Source organism: Pseudophryne corroboree, chromosome 10 (genome assembly GCF_028390025.1).
Source record: "Pseudophryne corroboree isolate aPseCor3 chromosome 10, aPseCor3.hap2, whole genome shotgun sequence".
NCBI classification, from domain to species: Eukaryota; Metazoa; Chordata; class Amphibia; order Anura; family Myobatrachidae; genus Pseudophryne; species Pseudophryne corroboree.
The window spans coordinates 161,374,473-161,399,099 of record NC_086453.1 but is presented as its reverse complement, the minus strand read 5'-3'; the positions used below and the strand labels follow the sequence as shown (position 1 = coordinate 161,399,099).

General features: G+C 43.6%; 1 protein-coding gene across 1 annotated transcript in view; it reads right to left on the bottom strand.

The window, feature by feature from the left end:
* NHERF4 (NHERF family PDZ scaffold protein 4) overlaps positions 1 to 3,470 on the bottom strand; it is a 564,596-nt gene extending 561,126 nt beyond the window's left edge. Inside the window, exon 1 of the mRNA XM_063941742.1 lies at positions 3,106 to 3,470. Coding sequence (XP_063797812.1) covers positions 3,106 to 3,470 — 365 coding nt within the window. The remainder of the gene's footprint in view (positions 1 to 3,105) is intronic.
* Between the last annotated feature and the right edge of the window lie 21,157 nt (positions 3,471 to 24,627).

The window sequence follows — 24,627 nt, the reverse complement described above, 5'->3', positions numbered from 1 at the left end:
GTACCCGCGCCACTTGACTAACGCGTATTTACGGCCTCTGACCGTCTTATTTTTTAAAATCTTTTCCACTTTGTAAACTCTGTTATAGTTTTTTGGTATGCTTTGAAGCTCTTCGGGGTAAAAACTACCTGTTATAACTTCACCATACAGATCTGCCAACTTATAAAGCGGTTTAATCCCTTTAGTGTTCACACTATGTACAACAAAAATCTCCTCAGAAAAGCTCTGTTCGTAACCTTTCTGAAATATGTCCTTATATTTAGAAATACGGACGTGGTCACCGATTCCTAAACAAACTGGGGCTTTCTTACTTCTAAAGTAATCACCGTAGGTCGTTTTGAAGACACTCAATGCGTTAGAGTCATTCACATCGTTTGGAGCGCACTTAATCGTTCTATGGTATGTGTTATTATAGCTGCGTATGAAGTCTTGTAAAACGTCTATATATCTGTAGGTATTCTTTGCCGTGAAATAGCGCCACATGCGTGTTTTTAAAGTCCTATTGAAGCGCTCTATAACAGCCGCTTTCACATCGTTATTGGTCGTGAAATGATTTATACCGTATTTTTCTAACACCTTTTTTAGGTTTCTGTTTAGAAACTCTTTACCATTATCGGTTTGTAGCTTCATCGGCACATCACCGCGCTGGAATATTTTTTCAAAAGCATTAGCGACCGTTGCTGCATTCTTAGCATTCAGACTTTCACCCCACACCCTCTTACTGAATATATCGATGATTGTTAATATGTATTTAACGCCATCGTTGTATTTTGACAAATCTATCAGCGAGACCAAATCGCATTGCCACTGTTGATTTATACCCGATACACAAATCATGTTCCTTTTATAGTTTTTTCTTGCTGGCTTGTGCAGCGTGTATGCGTCTTGTTCTTGTAACCACTTTCTTACGTCGGATCTTTTAAATTTATTTTTAACCGACCCATAATATTTATCAATGCCGCTAAAACTACCTGGTTTTAACACTGTGTAATATGCATCTTTCATCCGCCTGATTTGACGCGCTGCGTTGCGTGACATTCTGCGACTGGTGTTGCGTGACACTCTGTGACTGGTGTTACGTGACAATTTTTAATACGGTTTAATATCGAACACTATAAATTTATATAAAATTTTATATAAAATTTTATATTAAAGCGATATAAAACACTATCATTTAATATTAAAGGGGGTGGAGCCTAGGAGAAAGGGGTGTTACCACCTGTCAAGTTTGACAGAAAGGTTGTCTTTATCTACTATGGTGGACTCGATCATTACTTTTAAGAATGGGCTAGATAAATTCCTAACAGATAAGGATATACAGGTTTATGGGGGGTAAATCAGGCACTAAAGTAAAAAAAAAATTAAAAAATAAAAAGACGAATAGACATAACAGCTAAACAATCACCACAGTAAAAATTACAGATGGAGCCGCACTAGATCGCATATGTGCACTCCCAACAGGACTAGGCGATCTGATGCCTAGCCCCACAATGGGAGTGCACAGAGATGCTCCCATTCTAGTGAATGGGGCATGTGCGTGTCACGGACATGCGCACCCCAGATGCTGTGATCACAGACAGAGCCATGATTAGTGTGGTTCCATCTGTAGTTGTAAAGTATTACAATGTAGGAAATCACTAACAGGTTGAACTCAATTAACAAATTGTCTTTTTTCAGCATCAGAAACTATGTTACTATGTATGTATGTATTCATTAGTAGCCTGTATTAGCTACATTGTATAATAAGACTCCTCACTGTGAGAGGGGAGGGTATTTTACTTGAGTCACTGACCATTAGTCACTGACACAAACCATTAGAGTGTATCAGTATATAATACGTATTCATACAGTGATTAAAACATACCAGAAATGAATGAGACAGACCATGATTATTATTGTTGAAAATATATTTTAATATCTTACACAAATTTCTATCTTTTTGCACATCTTTCAGTTTTATAGTTCAGAGAACTTGTCTTTATAATACCCCTTTCACATCTCCAATGCCGGATCCCACCCGGGAATTAGAAACGGGTTTTCTCCTGGGTGGGATCCGATATTGGAGACTCTTCTACCTCTTTCTGATCACTTCCAGACCCGCCAATATGCCGGGTCGGTTGCCATAGCAGCGGGGGGATGGAGCTGGCAGCGGGGGCAGAGGTGGAGGCGGCTCCGGGGGATGAGCTCATCTCAGCGCCACCTTTTCCTATCTTGTAAACGGGTCTCGGATCGACTCGACCCGGGAATACGTTTACAGAGCCACTGACCCGGTATTCAACCGGGAATAACACTGCTTATGACCCGGGTTGAATTACCGGGTCAGACAACCCGGGAAATCTAACATGGCGCTTTCATACCGCACATTGACCCGTGTCAACCCGGCAAAATGTCGGGTTGATACTGGGTTATTTGTGCAGTGTGAAAGGGGTAATAACCTGCATTTTAATATATATCAAAAAAGTTTCAAACTTTTCATTAATATAATGGTCCCAGTGCACCCTATAGACCACTTATCTTTCTCTTATTTGTTTTGATTTATGTTAAAAGTAAGTAGTGGGTAGCACTTCAGAGAAGAGGGAGAATGTATGGTGGGGATGCCTAATCCAGAACACAGATAATTCCGAGAGAAGGACTCTCCTAATAATATTCAAAAAAGATAATATACTGGTGCAAGATTAATTTTCCATAATTCTATTATTGTTTTCACCCAGTTTAGGCCAAAAGGTAGCTGGATGACAAAGCTAAGCAACAACAGTGGGCGGTGCACACACACATGTGGCCCTTAAAATTCCAACATGGCACATCTAGGAAACAGAATGGCACTGCAGTGGCAGACAGGGTGGCAGTTAATTAAACTATGAAAATGTTTATCGTCTACACAAGAAGACAGCCAGCAATGCTCCTAACAGAGCATAATGCAAAGAAAAGAGGTGCATGTTAGAATTGTCCATGGGCAATAATACCCACCCTTATGTTGTATATATTAAACAGGATATGCACAGTTTAACAAACCAATCAGTTCAGAAACAGGGACTGCAACTTGTGTCTGAAATGATTGGTTTGTTTGGGCCCCCACAAAACAAGCTGCCAATGGTCTCTACATACATAAACTGGCTCCACATAGACAAGATGTAGCCATTGTCATCATCATCATCATCATCATCATCATCATCCAGTTCCACACCCCCATCAGTATGCACATCCTCTACTTCACACAATATTAAATTGTCACCCCTGGAATCTACCATTGCAGGTGCCTCTGTATTTTTTGGATGTAATTGCCAGGAAAGGTCTTCCTCAAGGAACTGGTAATTCATTTTGATGAACATCATCTTTTCCACATTTTGGGGAAGTAACCTCCTATGCTGATCACTGACAAGGTTCCCGGCTGTGCTGAAATCTCTTTCTAAGATTGATGACCCTTGGATCCTGGCGAAGCGAATGAAGGGCTTGATTTGCAAGTCCGACATGCTTAGCACACAGATCCTACAGATGCTTTTCAAGGAGTCTAATAAGAGGAATTACCAGAGTCAAGCTGGCAGTGTCTGAACTAACTTCACATATGGCAACTTCAAAGGGTTTGAGAACCCTGCACAACACAGGGTTCTCCAGTGCGCTTGAGTAAGGTACATTCTCCCTCCTTTCCCTATGTCATAGGTCGTTGTTTAGCCTTGGATGGCTTTTTGCTGCTCCTCCATCTATTGAAACATATAAAGAGTAGAATTCCACCTAGTTACTACCTCTTGCTTCAGCTGATGGCAAGGCAAATTCAACAGTAATTGCAGGTGCTGCAATCTTTGACTTGCACTTGCTGAATGTAAAAAATGACCTGAAATTTTTCGGGCCACAGATAGCATCTCCTGCATACCCCTGTCATTAAAAACGAAAAAAAATAAAATTCATTGTGTGAGAAAAACAGAGTATGTGTTGAAATTCACCCAGCTGTAATGCGCTCATGATATTGGTGACATTGTTCAAAATCACAAATCCTCAAGAGAGTCCAAGCAGGGTAAGCCATTTTGCAATGATTTCCATGAGTTTTTCTAAGAGGTTGTCAGTGGTACGCCTCTTAGTGAAACCGGTGATACACAGAGTAGCCTGCCTATGAATGAGCAGGTATTTGTTAAATGCTGCTGTTGTCGGTGCTGTTGAAGGCAGTACACCTACCTAGTGGTCACAGTCATGTAATCTTTAGTTTGCCTTGTTCCGCTTGTCCACATACAGTATCTGTGGTTAAGTGGGCAGTGAGTACAATGCCATTTCTGGGGACTGTCACACGCCAGGGGTTGCGGCCACCGCGCTTACCCCTGCGTGCTCGCTGGTCCTCTTGGCGGCTCCAACCTCCGGCGGGCTATGGGTCCCGGCGTCTGGCTGGCGCTGCACCAGGCAGTCTTTCGGAGCGTGGGTGCCACCATTACACCCGGCGTCCACGTGGGTGTAGTGGGCGGGTGACGTCACTCGCTTCCCCCCCGCCAATCAGGATGAGGCGGGGAATTCAAAAGCAGACACCGGTCTGTGTCCGGCGCCTGAGTATCGTCTCTTTTCTGAAGTGGATGCCAGTGCTCCCGTACGCAGTGTGTCTCCCTGCAGTTGTACTCCAGTGCTTCCAGCATTCAGGGTGCCTTTCTGGAGCACAGTCTCCGGTGTTCCCAGCAACCAGTGTGTTCCTCTGCAGTGCAGTCGCCATTGCTCTCTGGATTCAGCATAACCTGTGGGCTGAACAAACTTTAGTGTTTCCAGTGTTCAGTGTGCTTCAGCATCGCTCACAAGTCTTTCATCACATCGTGTTCTTCAGCATCGCTCACAAGTCTTTCATAACACCGTGTTCTTCAGCATCGCTCACAAGTCTTGCATCACTCAGTGTGCTTCAGCATCGCTCTCAATCCTTTGTCACACTGAGTTCTTCAGCATCACTCACAAGTCTTTCATCACTCTGTGTGCTTCAGCATCGCTCCCAAACCTTTGTCACACCGAGTTCTTCAGCATCGCTCACTATTCTTTGTCACTCCGAGTTCCTTCTCATCGCTCTTAATTAGTGGATCTTCAGCATCATACACGAACTTCAGTTGCCAATTAGTTCTGCATGAGGAAGACCTATATCCGGCTGTCCCTACTCCGGCACAGCTGCGGTTCCTCTCCCCGACCATCGGAAGAACCCCCAAGTTCTCAACTCCTTCAACCCAGGTCAGTGACAGTATACTCAGGCCTAATGGACCCGGGGGATCGCAACGCAGAGTCAAGCGCTTTTCAAAACTTGGCCTCCCGAGTCAGGAGGCAGCACAGGGCCAAGTGATGCAGTATCTTCAGGAATTGTCTGGCCGTCTGGACCAAATTCAAGCTACTCTGGCTTCTGTAGTTCCGGCTCCTGCTCCGGTATCCGCTCCGGTAGCCGTTTCTAGTAATGTTCAACCCTCGGCTGCAATCAGGCCGCGTCTTCAGCTTCCTACTCCCTCCCGCTATAATGGGAATCCTAAGAATTGCCGCAGTTTTCTAAATCAGTGCGAGGTGCACTTTGAACTTCTCTCACACAATTTTCCTATGGATCGGTTCAAAGTGGCCTACATCATTTCGTTGCTCGAAGGTTCAGCATTGGATTGGGTGTCTCCATTATGGGAACGATCGGATCCGTTGGTCTCTAATTACACCAACTTCATTGCGTCTTTCTGAAGAATCTTTAATGAGCCAGGTAGGGCTACCGCTGCTTCATCTGATTTGCTCCGAGTTCGACAAGGCTCCCGCTCCGTGGGACAGTACGTTGTTCAATTCCAGACCATTGCCTCTGAATTACGCTAGAATAACGATGCTTTCAGGGCCGCCTTCTGGAACAAGCTCTCTGACCGCCTGAAGGATGAGCTGCTCACTAGGGATCTGCCGGATCCACTGGAAGAGTTGATCTCGCTCTGCGTCAAGGTGGACCTTCACATGCAGGAGCGTGGCGGAGAACATACTCGGTCGGATCGGTCCAGGCTTCGGCTTCCTCCGGATGAACCCATGCAAATTAACCGTTCCTGACTGTAACGGAGGAATGACAACGCAGACGTGAGGGTAAACTCTGCCTTTACTGTGGAGCCGCAGATCATTTCATCAAGTTTTGTAAATCTCGTCCGGGAAACGGGCAGGCCTAGCTTGTTCCGGAGGAGTCAAGTTGGGAGTCAGGTCCAAATCTTCTCCGACTCTGGATTGTCTACTCTCTGTGTCTCTGTTCTCCGAGTCGATTTCCAAACCCCTGTATGCCCTACTAGACTCTGGGGCTGCGGGAAACTATTTCTCTTTCTTGTGTTCGGAGTCTGGGTTTGAAGCTGCAGTCTGTCAACCGGCCAATTATGTTGACTGCTATAAACGGTACCAAAATATCCGGTGGTCTTATTACAAGTCACACGGAGTCAATCAAGTTGCAAGTCGGGGCTCTACACCAAGAATTTTTGGAGTTTCTAGTGATTCCGGAGATGCCACATGATCTCGTCCTCGGATTGCCTTGGCTCAAAACACATAATTCCCAAATTGATTGGAAATCTTCACAAATACTGTCTTGGAGTTCTTATTTTCACACTAGTTGTCTCACACCTGTTTACCCACTCCGTGCATCTTCCAGATAGGACAAAGAGCTCATTCCAGAGGCCTATCGCGAGTTCACGGATGTGTTCTTCGAGCAGGCAGCCGACCGGTTACCTCCCCATAGACCCTGGGACTGTCCCATTGAGCTTATCCCTGGGAGGATGCCACCCCGAGGACGCATGTATCCCCTGTCATTACCAGAGACCCAGGCAATGTCAGATTATATCAAGTCAAATCTTCTAAAAGGGTTCATTCGCCCCTCTATCTCCCCGGCTGGAGCAGGTTTATTTTTCGTTAAAAAAAAGGACGGGGGCTAAAACCATGCATAGACTACCGTGGATTAAAGGATATCACTATCAAGAATAGATACCCCTTGCTGCTCATCACGGAGCTATTCGATAAAGTACGGGGAGCCCACATCTTTACGAAGCTCGACTTGAGGGGAGCCTATAACCTTATTCGCATCTGGCAGGGGGACGATTGGAAGACCACCTTTAATACCAGGGACGGGCATTACGAATATCTGGTAATGCCGTTCGGTCTCAGCAATGCTCCTGCTGTTTTCCAAGGATTTGTTAACGAAATCTTTCTTGATATGCTATACCAAAGTGTAGTAGTATACTTGGATGACATTCTAATATTTTCCAAGAATCTTGCGGTGCACAGGATGCAGGTTAAGGAGGTTCTTCATCAACTACATAGGAATCATCTTTATGGCAAAATTTCCAAATGTACCTTTGAGGTACCTTCAATTCCATTCCTCGGTTATGTCATCTCGGGCATGGAGCTTCGTATGGATCCGGAGAAACTCACAGACATCTGGGATTGGACTCGGCCTCTCTCTTTGAAAGCGGTACCAAGATTCCTGGGCTTTGCGAACTATTATAGGAAGTTCATTAAGGGATTTTCCACCATTGTTGCTCCCATTACCGCATTGACTAAAAAGGGTTCCGATCCAAGTTTATGGTCTCCCGAAGCTATAGAAGCATTTGCCCAGCTAAAATCAGCTTTCATGTCAGCTCTGGTACTCCAACAGCCAGATTTCAAGGAACCGTTCTTCCTGGAAGTCGATGCCTCTTCGGTCGGAGTTGGGGCCGTCCTTTCTCAGTATTCTTCTGATGGGAAATTGCTTCCATGCGGTTTCCACTCTTGAAAGTTTTCTCCTGCTGAACGGAACTACACAATAGGAGATCAAGAGCTATTGGCAATAAAATCCGCCTTGGAGGAATGGACATATTTATTGGAAGGTGCTAAACATCTAATTACTATCTACACCGATCACAAGAACTTGTTATACATCAAAATCACCCAATGCGTGAATCCCCATCAGGCCAGATGGGCGCTCTTCTTCACTCGGTTCTCATTCATTATTAAGTACCGGGCTGGGTCTCTCAATGCTAAAGCTGATGCTCTGTCTCATTCTTTGTCTGCTTCGGATTTAGAAAATTCTTTAGAGAAAAGTTTAATTCTCAGTCCAGTCTCCATTTCCGCAGCCCCAATAACCTTAGATCCTCCTCCCGGGAGAATGTCCGTGCCAGTTGAATTTCGACCAAGATTGCTTCAATGGGCCCATATCTCCAAGTTCTCTGGTCACCCAGGTGTCCAAAAGATGTTCGAATTCCTGCAAAGGTCTTATTGGTGGGTCACTATGAAGAAAGATATACAAGACTATGTTAATTCTTGTCCACAATGTACCCAACACAAAAATCCTAATTTGCCTCCAGCCGGATTGCTTTGTCCTTTGTCCATTCCTAGTAAACCCTGGACCCATATTTCCATGGACTTCATCACCGAGTTACCCCTTTCCAAGGGTTGCAATACCATTTGGGTAATTGTGGATCGTTTTTCAAAAATGGCACATTTTGTTCCGTTGACAGGTCTTCCAACGGCGCCCAAATTGGCTCTACTATTTATTCGAGAACACTTTTGCTTGCATGAGTTACCACAGGAAATAGTCTCTGATCGAGGGGTACAGTTCACTGCCAGGTTTTGGAGGGCTTTCTGCTCAGCCTTACAGAATAAACTCAAGTTCTCATCTGCTTACCATCCACAAACCAATGGACAAACCGAACGAGTCAACCAGGATTTAGAGACTTTTCTCCACGTTTATCTCTCTCCCTCACTGGACGACTGGGTAGAACTGTTACCCTGGGCCGAGTTTGCCCATAATCATCTGTATCACTCCTCCACTGGCGAGTCCCCATTCTTCATCAATTATGGATTCCATCCACGAGTTCCAAAGTTACCACTCCTTCCTTCAGAGGATGTTCCTGCTGTAACTTCCACCCTACGGCACTTCAGTCAAGGCTGGAGTAAGGTTCATGCTAACCTCAAGAAAGTCTCTGTTCGATACAAGTTCTTTGCGGACAGAAAACGACGGGCAGCTCCTCAATACAAGGTTGGTGACAGGGTGTGGCTCTCCACCCGCAACCTTCGTCTCAAAGTGCCAACTATGAAATTTGCTCTGAGGTTCATCGGTCCTTACCCAGTTTTGCAAGTCCTAAATCCTGTGGTTTGCAAATTGGGTTTGCCCTCACACTTTCGTGTACCAAATTCTTTCCATGTTTCACTCCTCCGACCTCTCATTCTAAATAGTTTTCATTCAGAGTCCACTAGTCCAGTCTCGGTGGAGGCCGAAGTTTGTACAGAATTTGAGATCAAAACAATTCTTGACTCTCGTTACTGCCACAAGAATCTTCAATATCTAGTAGAGTGGAAAGGCTATGGTCCTAAAGAAAGAAGTTGGGTAAAAGCTTCTGAAGTCACTGCTCTTCGACTAGTTCGGATTTTCCACTCCAAGCATCCAACAAAGCCAGGGAAGTGTCCGGTGGCCAGTCCTGGAGGTGAGGGTACTGTCACACGCCAGGGGTTGCGGCCACCGTGATTACCCCTGCGTGCTCGCTGGTCCTGTTGGCGGTTCCAACCTCCGGCGGGCTCCAGGTCCCAGCGTCTGGCTGGCGCTGCTCCCGGTGGTCTTTCGGAGCGTGGGCGCCGCCATTACACCCGGCGTCCACGTGGGTGTAGTGGGCGTGTGACATCACTTTATTTCCCCCGCCAATCAAGGTAAGGTGAGGAATTCAAAAGCAGACGCCGGTCTGTGTCCGGCGCCTGAGTATCATCTCTTTTCTGAAGTGGATGCCAGTGCTCCCGTACGCAGTGTGTCTCCCTGCAGTTGTACTAATGAAAATGTTGAACAATAGTGGTCCAAGTACAGACCCTTGTGGCACACCACTAGTACTTCAGTCCAATCAGAAAAAGTTCAATTTACCACAACTCGTCGCTCCCTATTATCTAACCAATTTCTAACCCAAGTGCATATTGTGCTTCCTAGTCCCAGTTCTTATACCTTATAGATAAGTCTCATGTGCGGTACTGTGTTAAAAGCTTTAGCAAAGTCTAAAAAGATTACAGACACCTCCTTACCCTAATTTAGGTTTGCACTAACTGTTTCATGGAAGCCTATTAAGTTACAAGTTTGACATGATCTATCCTTCACAAATCCATGTTGGTTCCTATTAATAACCTTATTGGCTTCAAAGAACTTCTGTATACTATCCCTTAAAATGGGTGTAGTATGGTATGCCGGCGGCCGGCTCCCGGCGACCAGCATACCAGCGCCGGGAGTCCGACCGCCCGGCATAGCGACAGCGTGGCGATCGCAGAGGAGCCCCTTTCGGGCTCGCTGCGCTCACCACACTGTGGGCACGGTGGCGCGCTACGCACGCCACGCTATTTATTCTCCCATCAGGGGGGTTGTGGACCCCCATGAGAGAAAATATGTGTGGGTATGCCGGGTGTCGGGATTCCGGCGCCGGTATACTGTGCACCGGGATCCCAACATTCGGCATACTGAAGACCACCCCTTAAAATACCTTCCAGTACTCACTATAGATGTAAGACTTACCAGTCTATAATTAATCAGATTTACTTCCCTTTTTGAATATTTGCACAACTTTCACTATACGCCAGTCTTTGGGAACCATGGCTGATGTAAGTGAGTCATTGAAGATCAAAAATAGCAGTCTTGCTAGTTCGGAGTGCAGCTCCCTGAGAACCCTTGGGTGAATTCCATCAGGACCGTGTGACATATTAATCTTAATTTTTTTTAATCGTTCACAGACTACTTCCTCGATTAAATAAGCACTTAGCAGTGGGACATTATCGCTGCTGAGGTTAAGTGTTAATCCCCGCATCTGGTCCTATCTTGTGAATACAGATGAGAAGAACTAATTTATTTTTTCCACTATGTCATTATCAGTTTTTATTAAGATGCCCACCTAGTCCTTTAAAAGGGCCTATACTCTCCTTCTTTAATCCTATATGCTGCACCTGTTTTCCGGTGGCTTCACTCTGACACTGAGTCCCGGCTGGCGATGTTGCAATGTTTGGGTGGTCAGTTGGTGTGGCTCCCTATTTCATCTTTGGATTGTACTGTAACCCCACATCTGCAATCACCACTATTAGTGTGTCATAATTATCATCTGGCCAAGGCAGATTTAAGAGTGAAGCAGCCCCTAGGGACATTATTGCCACCCCCCCCCTAAAAAAAATATATATAAATAAAAAATAATAATAATAATAATAATAATAATAACAACAATATTATGTGTTGCCTTTAATAATAATAATAATAATAATAATAATAATATGTATTTTGGAGGAATTACACACTCAGTAATTCTGTGCAGCACTTGGACTGGCACCAGATCAAACCATAATTGACACTGCAAAGTCCTGGTGTCATGTTAGCAATGCATGGCACATATGCCCAAGCCTAGATGTCCCCAACTATCCCAGCCCATGATCCCAGCCCATAGATGTCCCCAACTATCCCAGCCTATCAAGCCATGTTTTCAGCTCAATATATTGCTTCTCTCCCATTTTAATAAATAAAAAAAAAAAAAAAAACTTTCAGTCAAGGTCTTTTTACCTGATTTTTTTTTTCTTTTGTTCTTATAGGATGCTGTGGTCACAGCCAGATACAGTATGTTGTTAAATCTGAGCCAGCATCTACATCAACATTGCCAGCCTACAGACTATCTCCAGGTCACATGTATCTAACTAGAGATGTGCACCGGAATTTTTTCGGGTTTCGTGTTTTGGTTTTGGATTCGGTTCCACGGCCGTGTTTTGGATTCGGATGCGTTTTGGCAAAACCTCCCCGAGATTTTTTTGTCGGATTCGGGTGTTTTTTTTCAAAAACCCCTCAAAAACAGCTTAAATCATAGAATTTGGGGGTAATTTTGATCCTACAGTATTATCAACCTCAATACCCATAATTTCCACTCATTTCCAATCTATTCTGAACACCTCACACCTCACAATACTATTTTTAGTCCAAAAATTTGGACCGAGGTCGCTGGATGACTAAGCTAAGCGATCCAAGAGGGCAGCACAAACACCTGGCCCATCTAGGAGTGGCACTGCAGTGTCAGACAGGATGGCACTTAAAAAAATAGTCCCCAAACAGCACATGATGCAAAGAAAAGAGGTGGTCGCTGGATGGCTAAGCTAAGGGACACAAACACCTCAATATCACAGGAATTATTTGTTCTAATCAATGGTATTATTGGTCCAAATCACTGGAAGAAAATGACAAAATCACAGGAATTATGCGTTCTAATCAATGGTATTATTGGGCCAAATCACTGGAAGAAAATGACAAAATCACTGGAATCATTTGGCAAGATCACTGAAATTAATAATTAATTATAAATCACTGATATTAATTGGTAAAATCTCGCTATCGCCTGCCTAGTGAAGTGGAATCTAGATGGGATTTTGTACAGGGGACACAATAACTTCATCAATTGTCTAAATCCCAATGCACTAATGGCGGAAAATGGGCGCACGTCTAACAGCGCACTGATTATACTGAGAACTGATTATACTGATCAATCACTGATTATACTGAGTACTGATTTTACTGAGCACTGATGATACTACGGAGAACTGACACTGAGCAGCGAAAACAGCACTGGACTATTGTACTGTAGTATACTGGTCACCACAATGCTGCACTGTACTACTATATACTGCTCACAACAATGTAGCACAGATATGAATACTTGAAGTGACACAGAGCTGCAAGCTACAGCAATGGCCTACTGTACTGTACTGTACAACTATATACTGTTGGTCACCAAAATGCTGCACTGTACTACTATATATATTGCTCACAAAAATGCAGCACAGATATGGAATGGATACTTACAGTGACACAGAGCTGCAAGATACAGCAATGGCCTACTGTACTGTACAACTATATACTGTTGATCACCAAAATGCTGCACTGTACTACTATATATATTGCTCACAAAAATGCAGCACAGATATGGAATGGATACTTGCAGTGACACAGAGCTGCAAGATACAGCAATGGCCTACTGTACTGTACAACTATATACTGTTGGTCACCAAAATGCTGCACTGTACTACTATATATATTGCTCACAAAAATGCTGCACAGATTTGGAATGGATACTTGCAGTGACACAGAGCTGCAAGATACAGCAATGGCCTACTGTACTGTACAACTATATACTGTTGGTCACCAAAATGCTGCACTGTACTACTATATATATTGCTCACAAAAATGCTGCACAGATATGGAATGGACACTTGCAGTGACACAGAGCTGCAAGATACAGCAATGGCCTACTGTACTGTACTGTACAACTATATACTGTTGGTCACCAAAATGCAGCACAATGAGCACAGATATGGAGCTTTTCAGGCAGAGAACGTAGATATTTGCAGCACACTGAGCACAGATATTTGCAGCACACTGAGCACAGATATTTGCAGCACACTGAGCACAGATATTTGCAGCACACTGAGCACAGATATGGAGCTTTTCAGGCAGAGAATGTAGATATTTTCAGCACACTGAGCACAGATATTTGCAGCACACTGAGCGCAGATTATTTGCAGCACACTGAGCACAGATTACGGAGCTTTTCAGGCAGAGAACGTAGCCACGTCCTCTCCGTTCAATCTCCAATGCACGAGTGAAAATGGTGGCGATGCGCAGCTCTTTATGTAGAATACGAAACTCGCGAGAATCCGACAGCGGGATGATGACGTGCGGCCGCGTTCGGGTTAACCGAGCAAGGCGGGAAGATCCGAGGCTGCCTCGGAACCGTGTAAAATAGGTGAAGTTCGGGGGGTTCGGAACTCGACGAACCGAACCCGCTCATCTCTATATCTAACCTTGGGAGAAGCAGAAATTGTGCAAAGGTCAGAGGTTCTCGAACGCTGTCCTCAGGGCACCTCAGCGGTCCAGGTTTTAAGTTTCATGTTCGGCACCAGGTGACTTAATTATCAGCCATCTGTGCTGAGCCATGGATATACTTTAAACATGGACTGTTGGGGTGCCTTGAGGACTGCATTTGAGAACCTCTGGCATAGGTTTTTTTCTACCAGGTCATCAAAGACTCTATGCACAATGTGCAGATTGATTTACAGAAAAACTATCTGCATCCGCATAGCAATGCCATTACTTAATAGACTGTACTATTTTTTGTAGTCTGCAAGGACTATTTTACTAATCTTTCCAGACTACAGTTGCTACAGAAACTACAGTGGCTGTCGCTGCAGGAATGTTCCAGACTGTTTCAGTGCTTAAATAATTAAGTGGATACTGCCAGAATTCATGTAAACTATTTTATTTACATCATTTTAATCCCTTATGTCATTTTAATCCCTTTAATTAGGCTGAAGTGTCAACATACAGTATTGCGGAATTTTCAACACAACATAGGGACAGTAGATGGTACCCATATTGATATGTAAAGACTTGAAAGAAATATAAAACATTTCTATTCTATCTACATATGTACAATTTGACAAATACTGTAAGCAAGAAAACTGGAATACAAAATAATTTTTTATGTAACAGTTACATTTCCTCATCTATGACATTGACAGTTGTCTTTGTTGTCTGTCAATTTAGAAACACAGATTTATAAGCATTTTTTTTTAACTCTTGGGAGATTGCACCTAACCTTTAGCTCCTCCCACCTATACTGCATCCTTCCACAGACCAAGAATATGCATAAAATGTCATGCATGTTTCTACCAGGTATCTTTACCGAGGGGTTTCTTTAGAGGAAGAGGCTGGAGTTGTTGATCGGGAGGATGAAGAGATTATGAGTAGGAATGATAGTATTTGCATACAGATAAAGCCACCCTCTTCCTTGCTGTCTTTATGCCATAAATGCATCTTAGTTGCAGCATGAAAATAGCGTGGGTTGGCATGGTAAGGCGCAAAAGGATCCATGCAATACACAGCTTCCCCACTGGGTGGTGATTGCTATAATAATGAAAACTGAATACAATATCAGTGGATGGATATGGCACTAAAAAATACAATAACAAGCCCTGACGGGGCATATACAGCTGTACAGTGTAAATAGTATTTTTAAATACAGAAATACTGCACAGCAGGCTAGGAAATCACCAGAGCAGCAGTCAATACCAATTCTCAGCACAATAACACCTCATTTTATTGCATATTGCCCATGCAATTTTATGACAAATTTTGCTGTAAACATTGTTCTGTAAGTGGCAAGCGGCAATACTGGCAGTGATGTGCAACACTCACCTAGAGCTGATATTCCTTACAAATGAATGGTGGGCTTGGTGTGGTTGAGCTGCTCTCTATGAAATCACCACTCAACTAACAAGTCTCAGCACAGAAGAAGGAGTGTTTGGCTTAAGCACTGACTACTTCTACTGTAGCAAACTAGCAGCATTATCTATGTACAAGCGCAGATGATGCTGAAAAGTACATACAGTAAATGCTGGCTTGGGAAACAAACCAAACATTAAAAAAAATCACATAACTTTTTGTCACCACAGGTGTTCAGCAGCTGACTAGATGGCTACCTTGGGCTAGTGGTATGGTCAATGCTTCATTTCTAGATTTCTGTTAAGGACAGAGGTGTGCAGTTTTGAAAATCAATTTATAATTCTACTCTTTATCAAGCTTATTTTATGCTGGATATGTATTTTTTTAAATCTGCAAGTGAAATATTGAAAATGAAGGCAATGAATGGATCGAGACAATATCTAAGGGGCTAGCGGCAATTTAAGCAGTGATGTGTAGCACTCACACAGTTTATAAATGAACAGTGGGGGTGGAGGGGTCCAGGGGCACTCTATGAAATAACCACTCAACTACACAAAAGAAAGTCTCCTTGGATTAAACACCGACTGTGGTCTTCTGCTGTAAACTAGCACCAATAACTTTATATAACCGCAAACACTGAAAGTTGCGCACACACAGCAATTAAAACTGAAAAGTACATACAGTAAATGCACAGTTGGGATATTGATAACAAAATCACTATAATCACTGACATCACTTTTTGCCACTACAGATGTGGGTCAGGAAAAACGCAGAGCGCCCAAGCTTTTCTCGGCGGGTGTGTGACATCAGCCTGTTTGTATCGCACTGTAGGAGTAAGTCTTGGGCTATCACAGTCTGGACAAATCATTTGATGGTAAGTGAGTTGCGAATGGATTTGCAGCTGTCCGCTGTCTGGCGGAATTTTCGCACACTTGCACGGGGCGGGTTTTCACTCTCCCTGGGCGACGACTATCTAATCGCAGACCTCTGCAAATTTGCAGCACAGCGATCAGGCCTGAATTAGGCCCAATGTCCTCTTGTAACATTGGAAGGATCTGTTGACAAAACCTGCATGTACAGTACGTATGCTCAATGTTTGGAGACAAATTTGTCACAATCACATATCATCTTAAAGAGAAAACTGTATTTTATTGGTGCAATTACTAATCACTCTTAAGTCCATTCATCTTTTAGTACACAAAAAAATGCTTTAATAGGTTAGTTGTTTTTGTTAAAAAAAAAAATCTGCAAATGCCGCATATTCCAAAAAAGAAATGATCCCAGGAATATACAAGTATTTGGGAAAATTTTACAGAAAATAGAAAAGAAAAATGTTTAAAATGTTTTTTAGCCCGCATGATGTTACATTTGTATCTAAGTGGTCAAGTACTGGGGGCTGTGGGTTTTGAGACCTCTGATGGGCTCAGACTCCTTATGGCAGGGAAGTGCGGTGAGCAAAATTACTCAGAGGGCACTGTCTAGCACCAGAGCCAGATTTACATGCAATATATGAGCCAAAGGGTACATCTGGGCATTACACACATGTACAGCAGTATATACTGCTGGAAATGTGGTGAGTTTTGAAGAGAGATGTGTGGAAAAGATAGCCAGGTGAGGCACTGCCACGTCACCTGTCATAGACTTTTTACTCCAGAGTTTTGGCTATAAAAATTATTAGAATAATACAAAGAAGATATTTCCAACAAATTCTTTGTATTTTTCATATACATTATTCAGTCAAAACTCTGGTACAAACATTAGTATGACAGGACAGGCTCTGCCTCACCCCACCGCACGTCACTGCCTTATGGTAGTTACAGGGGCAGACTCAGTGTTCACAGCAACTAGCCAACAGCAGCCAAGGTTCACGGCAACAATCTTTCTTTAAAAACTTCTAGGTATTGATATAAGAATCTAAAAACACACACCTGTACACACCAGCAGACGAGTCACTCCCTACTAATTTGTGAGCATTCCTAGCTGGCACATGCACTCACAGTAGAAAATCATATATCCATATAACTATATAGCTGGGCTTTGGAGCTCCTACTCCTCTGTCCTAATTATCTGTTGAACAGATGTTATATGTCTTCTACTGATCACTTTGAAATAATCAGTTTTTAACATGATGATCTTTTATTATCCAAGTGATACATATTGACACTTTTCAAGCATGCCGCTGGGAGTCTGATAACCACTCCTTACTGTCAGTGGACATGCTATTTTCTATTTTTTTAGTATGTTATAGATATTATATGTTGTAGGTTCTGTCTCAATTTATGTATTTTAGCATATATGTATTTTTAGTGAATTATATTTAAGCATCATTGAATTTGTTGTTTTACTATACCTACCGTCACACAAAGCTGTTTTTGTGAATCTGTTGGACTCAGACCAACCGAAGGAGCAAGAGCTCCAGAATGCAGGTAACAAGGAGGACGAAGGTAGTTCCTTTTTCATATATTTATTAACGGTAACAGAGCAGAATTAGACTGTAGGGATACTGAGAAGGACTAGTTCTGGGTTGGAAACTGTAGAGAATGTCCACTGGGTAATACAAGGCCAAAGCAGGAGTATTGTGAAGAATAAGCTTTAGATGGTACGAAGATATGGCAGAAGGGCTAGGAAGACTGCTTGCTAGATCATGTGAAGACGTGAATGAAGAACTTTGAAGACTGCTGGATGATGCGAAGACGTGAATAAAGAACTGTGAAGACTGTTTGCTGGATGATGCGAAGACGTGAATGAAGAACTGTGAAGACTGTTTGCTGGATGATGCGAAGCAGTGAATGAAAGGTACACGCTGCAGCTGGCGATCCGCCATGGGAAGGACCAATAATATGATGCACAGACAAATCTGCAGAAGCACAGAGCTAGGGTACTGAGAAACTGCAACAAATCACTGGCACAGAATGCAACAGTCACAGACTATTTATAGGCAGCAGGGACACAGGATTGGCTGTACTCACCCATCTTGCTCATTGGTGCTGCTCCTAGTCTCCAACATGGCCGCCCCCTGCATTACAGACACACTCGGAAGCTGCGGCCATTAGGTCCTCCCCTCTGGCTACAGGAAGCCATCACTCCCGCTGCCGACCGCACTGCATCCCCACGCAGCCACCAAGCACCACAGACCACTGCACCGGAAGCACCCGAATCCCGAGACCTGCGGCGGTAAGAGCTTATCGCATGACACCTACCCCATGGGGTTAGCCTTCCCACTCTAGGTGAGCTGCATTTTGGGTTATAGATTTAAAATCTAATGAGCAGGGCCCTCTTCCCTCAAGTGCTTTTTCTTCTCTTACTTACAATATCTTCAATTCCATACTTCCTTTGATGTCATCACATCCCTTGGTTTTCTGCCACCCTGATACTTATTTCTGTATCATCTGCTGATGCAGCAATGTTTATATACCCTGTACTTGTCCTATATTGTAATGAACCTTAAATCACTATTTTCTTGTTTTGCTTACTTGTTTATTTTCTCTATATTTGTGCACTGCGGATCCCTTGTGGCGCCATATAAATAAAGGTTAAAAATAATAATAATAAATTATTTTCTGTTGACTATCTTTTAGGAGCACTTGGTGTATTGTGAATTTTTTATTTTTGTTTGCAAACATGAATCGGGGCATGTGTCATTTGCCTCCCAAAAGCATTCTTTACTATTTACTACCTTTGTATATTTTAAACTAACTATAGACTTAGTTAGGGGGTGTATTCAATAAAAGTAGCCCTATTCAATGAGATGACAAATCCGACTGTCGGATTCGGTTCAAGCTGCATGGATCACAGGACTTATGAAGAAAATGCACTTGAGAAGAGCGCACCAACCAACCAGTACAAAAACACACACACATATATATATATATATATAATTACCACTCCTAGCAGGCGGCGGCACTCAGAGTCTGGTCTTCGCAATAAGGTGCAAACAGTGCTTTAATGGATCACTCCATGTGCGACGTTTCGGGGCTACAACGCCCCTTTATCAAGGTGAAGTGAACAAATAACAAAAACTGACATACCTTTATACAGTGTAAGACCCACAAACGGGACGAGCTCCTGGCCTCAGGGCAGGCAAACGCCCCCGGCCCGGCTCACCAATGCTGTGATGTACTTCTGCCCCCCGGACCCGGCAACGACAACTTCCCGGAAACTGGGAGCAGTAAGGTAACCATAGCAACCCGTGCTTCCCTGCAACAAGGAGCGCGGCGCCAGTAAACCACGGGGCTGAAATACACCACAGCATATGCAAATGTTTTACAACAATACAGTGTGTACAAACAATATAGTGAAAACATCAGTGTTACAGAACATTAAACCGGTATAAAACCATTAGAGCAATACGACTGTCTTTACCTAAAGCAATATACTTATGACTAAGATATTTGATTAACTGTATAAAAAATACAATGTTTTTTACATTAACTCATATATTGCCAACTATTAGTACAGTGACTTCCAGTGCCACACACCTAATGCCAGACTAAGGAACTGCATAGGCTAGATGACCATATGGATGCTGCAAACCCTTTAAAACATATTCCATAATATCTTGTCATTTAATCCTGCTGGCCTGATAGTACCAAGAGTGAACATCCATCTAGCCTCTTTGTGCAACAATTGCCCTCCCCTGTCGCCTCCTCTTAGCGATTTCGGGACGTGATCAATGATTTGATACTTCAGATCATTCAATGTATGTCTGCTTTCAGCATAGTGCCTGGCCACCGGCTGGTCAGACACCTTGCCCATGAGGGCACCCTTGACGGCTGACCTGTGCATTGCAAATCTTTCCCTAGCGTTGCGAATGGTCTTACCTACATATTGCAACTGGCAGGGACAAGTAATCACATATATAATGTGTGACATGGTACAGGAAAGGACGTGATTGATTTTGAACGTCCTACCTGTAGTACTAGAAACAAAACTGGACCCTGCCTGCAAATGCTCGCATGTCTTACACCCCAGGCAACGATAACAGCCTGGCGGGCGGGACAGGAAATTGGTGGCTGTACTTGTATTGAACCCTGTTATATCAGCATGTACCACATAATCTTTTATATTTTTTCCTCTAGTAAAACATGTGAGGGGATGTCTGTTCTTAAAGGTGGGTATGCTGGTATCTGAAGACACTATGGGCCATAGGGCCTTAAGGGCTCGAGGAACAACTGGACTGGAGTTATTGTAGTTCGTAATGAATGGCAACATTTTTTGATCTACTTTATTCTTAGGCTCCAACATGGCCTGTCTGGGCATAGATAGTACCTCCTGCTTGCATTGCAGTAATTCCGCACGGTTGTACCCTCGTGCTACAAACCGCTCTACCACTGTGGTACCACCTCATCTAGCTTACCACCATCACTAGAGATTCTGGCCGTCCTGATCAGCTGGGAACGAGGCAGTCCCTTCCTCAGGGCCCTAGGATGGTGACTATTATGGCGTAAAAGAGTATTTTTCTCCGTTGGTTTATAATAAACCTCAGTGCTGATTTCATTATTATTCAAACATACCCTAACGTCTAAATAGTTAATAGTCCTAAAGTCACTTTGCGCCATAATCTTAATAGGTGAGGATCTACCATTAATGGCCGTTACTAATGCATCAAACCTGTCTTGCCCCCCTGTCCATAAAATAAAAATGTTGTCTATGTATCTAGAAAAATTAAAGATATATTGGCTCATTTCAGCGTTATTGAAAAACAGGTAAGACCATTCGCAACGCTAAGATTTGTGATGCACAGGTCAGCCGTCAAGGGTGCCCTTATGGGCAAGGTGTCTGACCAGCCGGTGGCAAGGCACTATGCTGAAAGCAGACATACATTGAATGATCTGAAGTTTCAAATCATTGATCACGTCCCGAAATCGCTAAGAGGAGGCGACAGGGGAGGGCAATTGTTGCACAAGGAGGCTAGATGGATGTTCACTCTTGGTACTATCAGGCCAGCAGGATTAAATGACAAGATATTATGGAATATGTTTTAAAGGGTTTGTAGCATCCATATGGTCATCTAGCCTATGCAGTTCCTTAGTCTGGCATTAGGTGTGTGGCACTGGAAGTCACTGTACTAATAGTTGGCAATATATGAGTTAATGTAAAAAACATTGTATTTTTTATACAGTATGTCAAATATCTTAGTCATAAGTATATTGCTTTAGGTAAAGATAGTCGTATTGCTCTAATAGTTTTATACCGGTTTAATGTTCTGTAACACTGATGTTTTCACTATATTGTTTGTACACACTGTATTGTTGTAAAACATTTGCATATGCTGTGGTGTATTTCAGCCCCTTGGTTTACTGGCACCGCGCTTCTTGTTGAGGGGAAGCACGGGTTGCTATGGTTACCTTACTGCTCCCAGTTTCCAGGAAGTCGTCGTTGCCCGGTCCGGGGGACGGAAGTACGTCACAGCATTGGTGAGCCAGGCCGGGGGAGTGTGCCTGCAATGAGGCCGGGAGCTCGTCCCGTTCGCGGGTCTTTCACTGTATAAAGGTATGTCAGATTTTATTATTTGTTCACTTCACCTTGATAAAGGGGCGTTGAAACGTCACACATGGAGTGATCCATTAAAGCACTGTTTGCACCTTATTGCTAAGACCAGACTCTGAGTGCCGTCGCCAGCTAGGGGTGGTAAATATCCAAAATTTTCCGGAGGGCACCTGAGCATTTTATACAAGTTACAGTGAGTGCCGATTCATTTGGTGTTTATATATATATATATATATATATATATATATACTGCTCCAAAAAATAAAGGGAACACTAAAATAACACATCCTAGATCTGAATGTATGAAATATTCTTATTAAATACTTTGTTCTTTACATAGTTGAATGTGCTGACAACAAAATCACACAAAAATGATCAATGGAAATCAAATTTATTATCCCATGGAGGTCTGGATTTGGAGTCACACTCAAAATTAAAGTGGAAAAACTCACTACAGGCACGTGGAGGCCACACACACTACTGAGCCTCATTTTTACTTGTTTTAAGGACATTACATCAAAATTGGATCAGCCTGTAGTGTGTTTTTACACTTTAATTTTGAGTGTGACTCAATGGCGTCCAGATACCCGGATCGTGACAGCACCCCCCTCAGGACACTTCTTAGGCTTTAGAGGAAATTTCAAGTGGAAATTCCGAACCAAGGCAGGAGCATGGACCAAGAGCGTTCCTCAGGACCATAGCCCTTCTAGTCAATAAGATACTGCAACTGACCGTAACGGAAACGTGAATCCAGAATCTTGGCCACCTCATACTCATCTTGGTGAACCGGTCAACTACCACCCAGATGGTATTAAACTTGTTGCACATAGGCAGGTCTGTAACAAAGTCCATCGACAAATGGGTCCACGGTCGACGGGGAACAGATAATGGTACCAGTTGCCCCGCAGGCGACTGGCGGGAGACTTTGTGTTGGGCACACTTTGGGCAAGAAGCGATAAACTCCATGACGTCCTTCTTCAGAGTTGGCCACCAGTAGGACCTAGAGATAAACTCAAGGGTTTTCTGAATGCCTGTATGTCCGGCAAAACGGGAAGCATGGGCCCAATGCATGAGCTTCTTCCTTAACACCGGCTTCACAAAACTTTTCCCTGGTGGGGGCGTAGAGTCCATCCCTACCGTGGAGAATGCCAATGGATTAATAATAGGATGCTTGTCCGCAGACTCCGACTCATTTTCTTGCTCCCATGAGTGGGAAAGGGCATCGGCCTTGCGATACTGAGAACCCGGACAGAACTGGAGTTTAAAGTCGAACCTGGAAAAGAAAAGTGCCCATCTGGCCTGACGAGGATTAAGACATTGTGCGCTTTTCAGATATAAAAGATTCTTGTGGTCGGTAAGTATAGAGATTGAATGAGAAGCTCCCTCCAACAGATATCTCCACTCTTCTAGAGCGAGCTTGATGGCTAGCAACTCCTGGTCACCAATGGCATAGTTGCGCTCAGCAGGAGAGAACTTATTTATTTATTTATTTATTAACAGTTTCTTATATAGCGCAGCAAATTCCGTTGCGCTTTACAATTTGAAATAACAATAACAAACTGGGTGATAACAGTCATAGAGGTAGGAAGGCCCTGTTCGCAAGCTTACAATCTATAGGGAAATAGGCATATGTACACAAGGAAAGGTGCTATCTATTGCATAGAATGAACAGACATGTGAGGATATGTGTGGACTGTACAGAGTGGATGTAATTTGATAGGAAGGTTTATGAAAGTTATGTGGGCGGTTCAGGAATTTGATACGCTTGCCTAAAGAGGTGAGTTTTGAGGGAACGCTTGAAGGTTTGGAGACTAGAGGAGAGTCTTATTGTGCGTGGTAGGGCATTCCACAGAGTGGGTGCAGCCCGATGAAAGTCCTGCAGTCGTGAGTGGGAGCGAGTAATGAGTGTGGATGAGAGACGCAGGTCTTGTGAAGAGCGAAGAGGTCGGGTTGGGAGATATTTTGTGATAAGCGAAGTGATGTACGTTGGTGTAGTTTGGTTAATGGCCTTGTGTGTGAGTAAAAGTATTTTATATTGAATGCGGTAGAGTACAGGTAACCAATGGAGGGACTGACAGAGTGGATCTGCAGACGATGAACGTCTAGCGAGGAAGATAAGCCTCGCCGCTGCATTCAGAATGGATTGTAGTGGTGAGAGTCTCGTTTTGGGAAGACCAGTTAGGAGACTATTGCAATAATCAATGTGGGAGATAATGAGAGCGTGGATTAGAGAACTTCCAGGAGAAGAAACTGCAAGGATGTAGATGATCATCTTTAGCCCTCTGGGATAGCACCGCTCCTACTCCAATGGAGGAGGCATCCACCTCAAGGATGAAAGGAGAGTCGATTTCGGGCTGTTTCAGAACTGGTGCAAAGATGAACCGTTGCTTTAGAAGATGAAAAGCTTGCGTAGCTTCTTCAGACCACTTGGACGGATTAGCACCCTTCTTGGTCAACGCAGTGATAGGCGCCACAATGGTGGAAAAGTCTCGTATAAACTTTCTGTAGTAATTGGCGAACCCTAAGAACCTCTGGACCCCTTTGAGGGTTAAGGGTATCGGCCAATTCTGGATTGCTTGTAGTTTCTCAGGATCCATCTCTAGTCCGGAACCGGACACAATGTAACCTAGAAACGGAATGGATTTAACTTCAAAAACACATTTCTCCAATTTGCAATAGAGATGATTGACACGGAGACGGGACAGAACCTCCTTTACCCAGAAACGATGTTCCTCTAGATTATTGGCAAAGATGAGGATATCATCTAGATAAACCACGACATGGCGGTATAAGATGTCTCTGAAGATCTCATTCACAAAATGCTGGAAGACAGCTGGAGCATTGCTCAATCCGAAGAGCATGAGAAGGTACTCATAATGTCCATCACGGGTGTTAAAGGCGGTCTTCCACTCGTCACCCTCACGGATCCAGATGAGATTGTAGGCACCCCT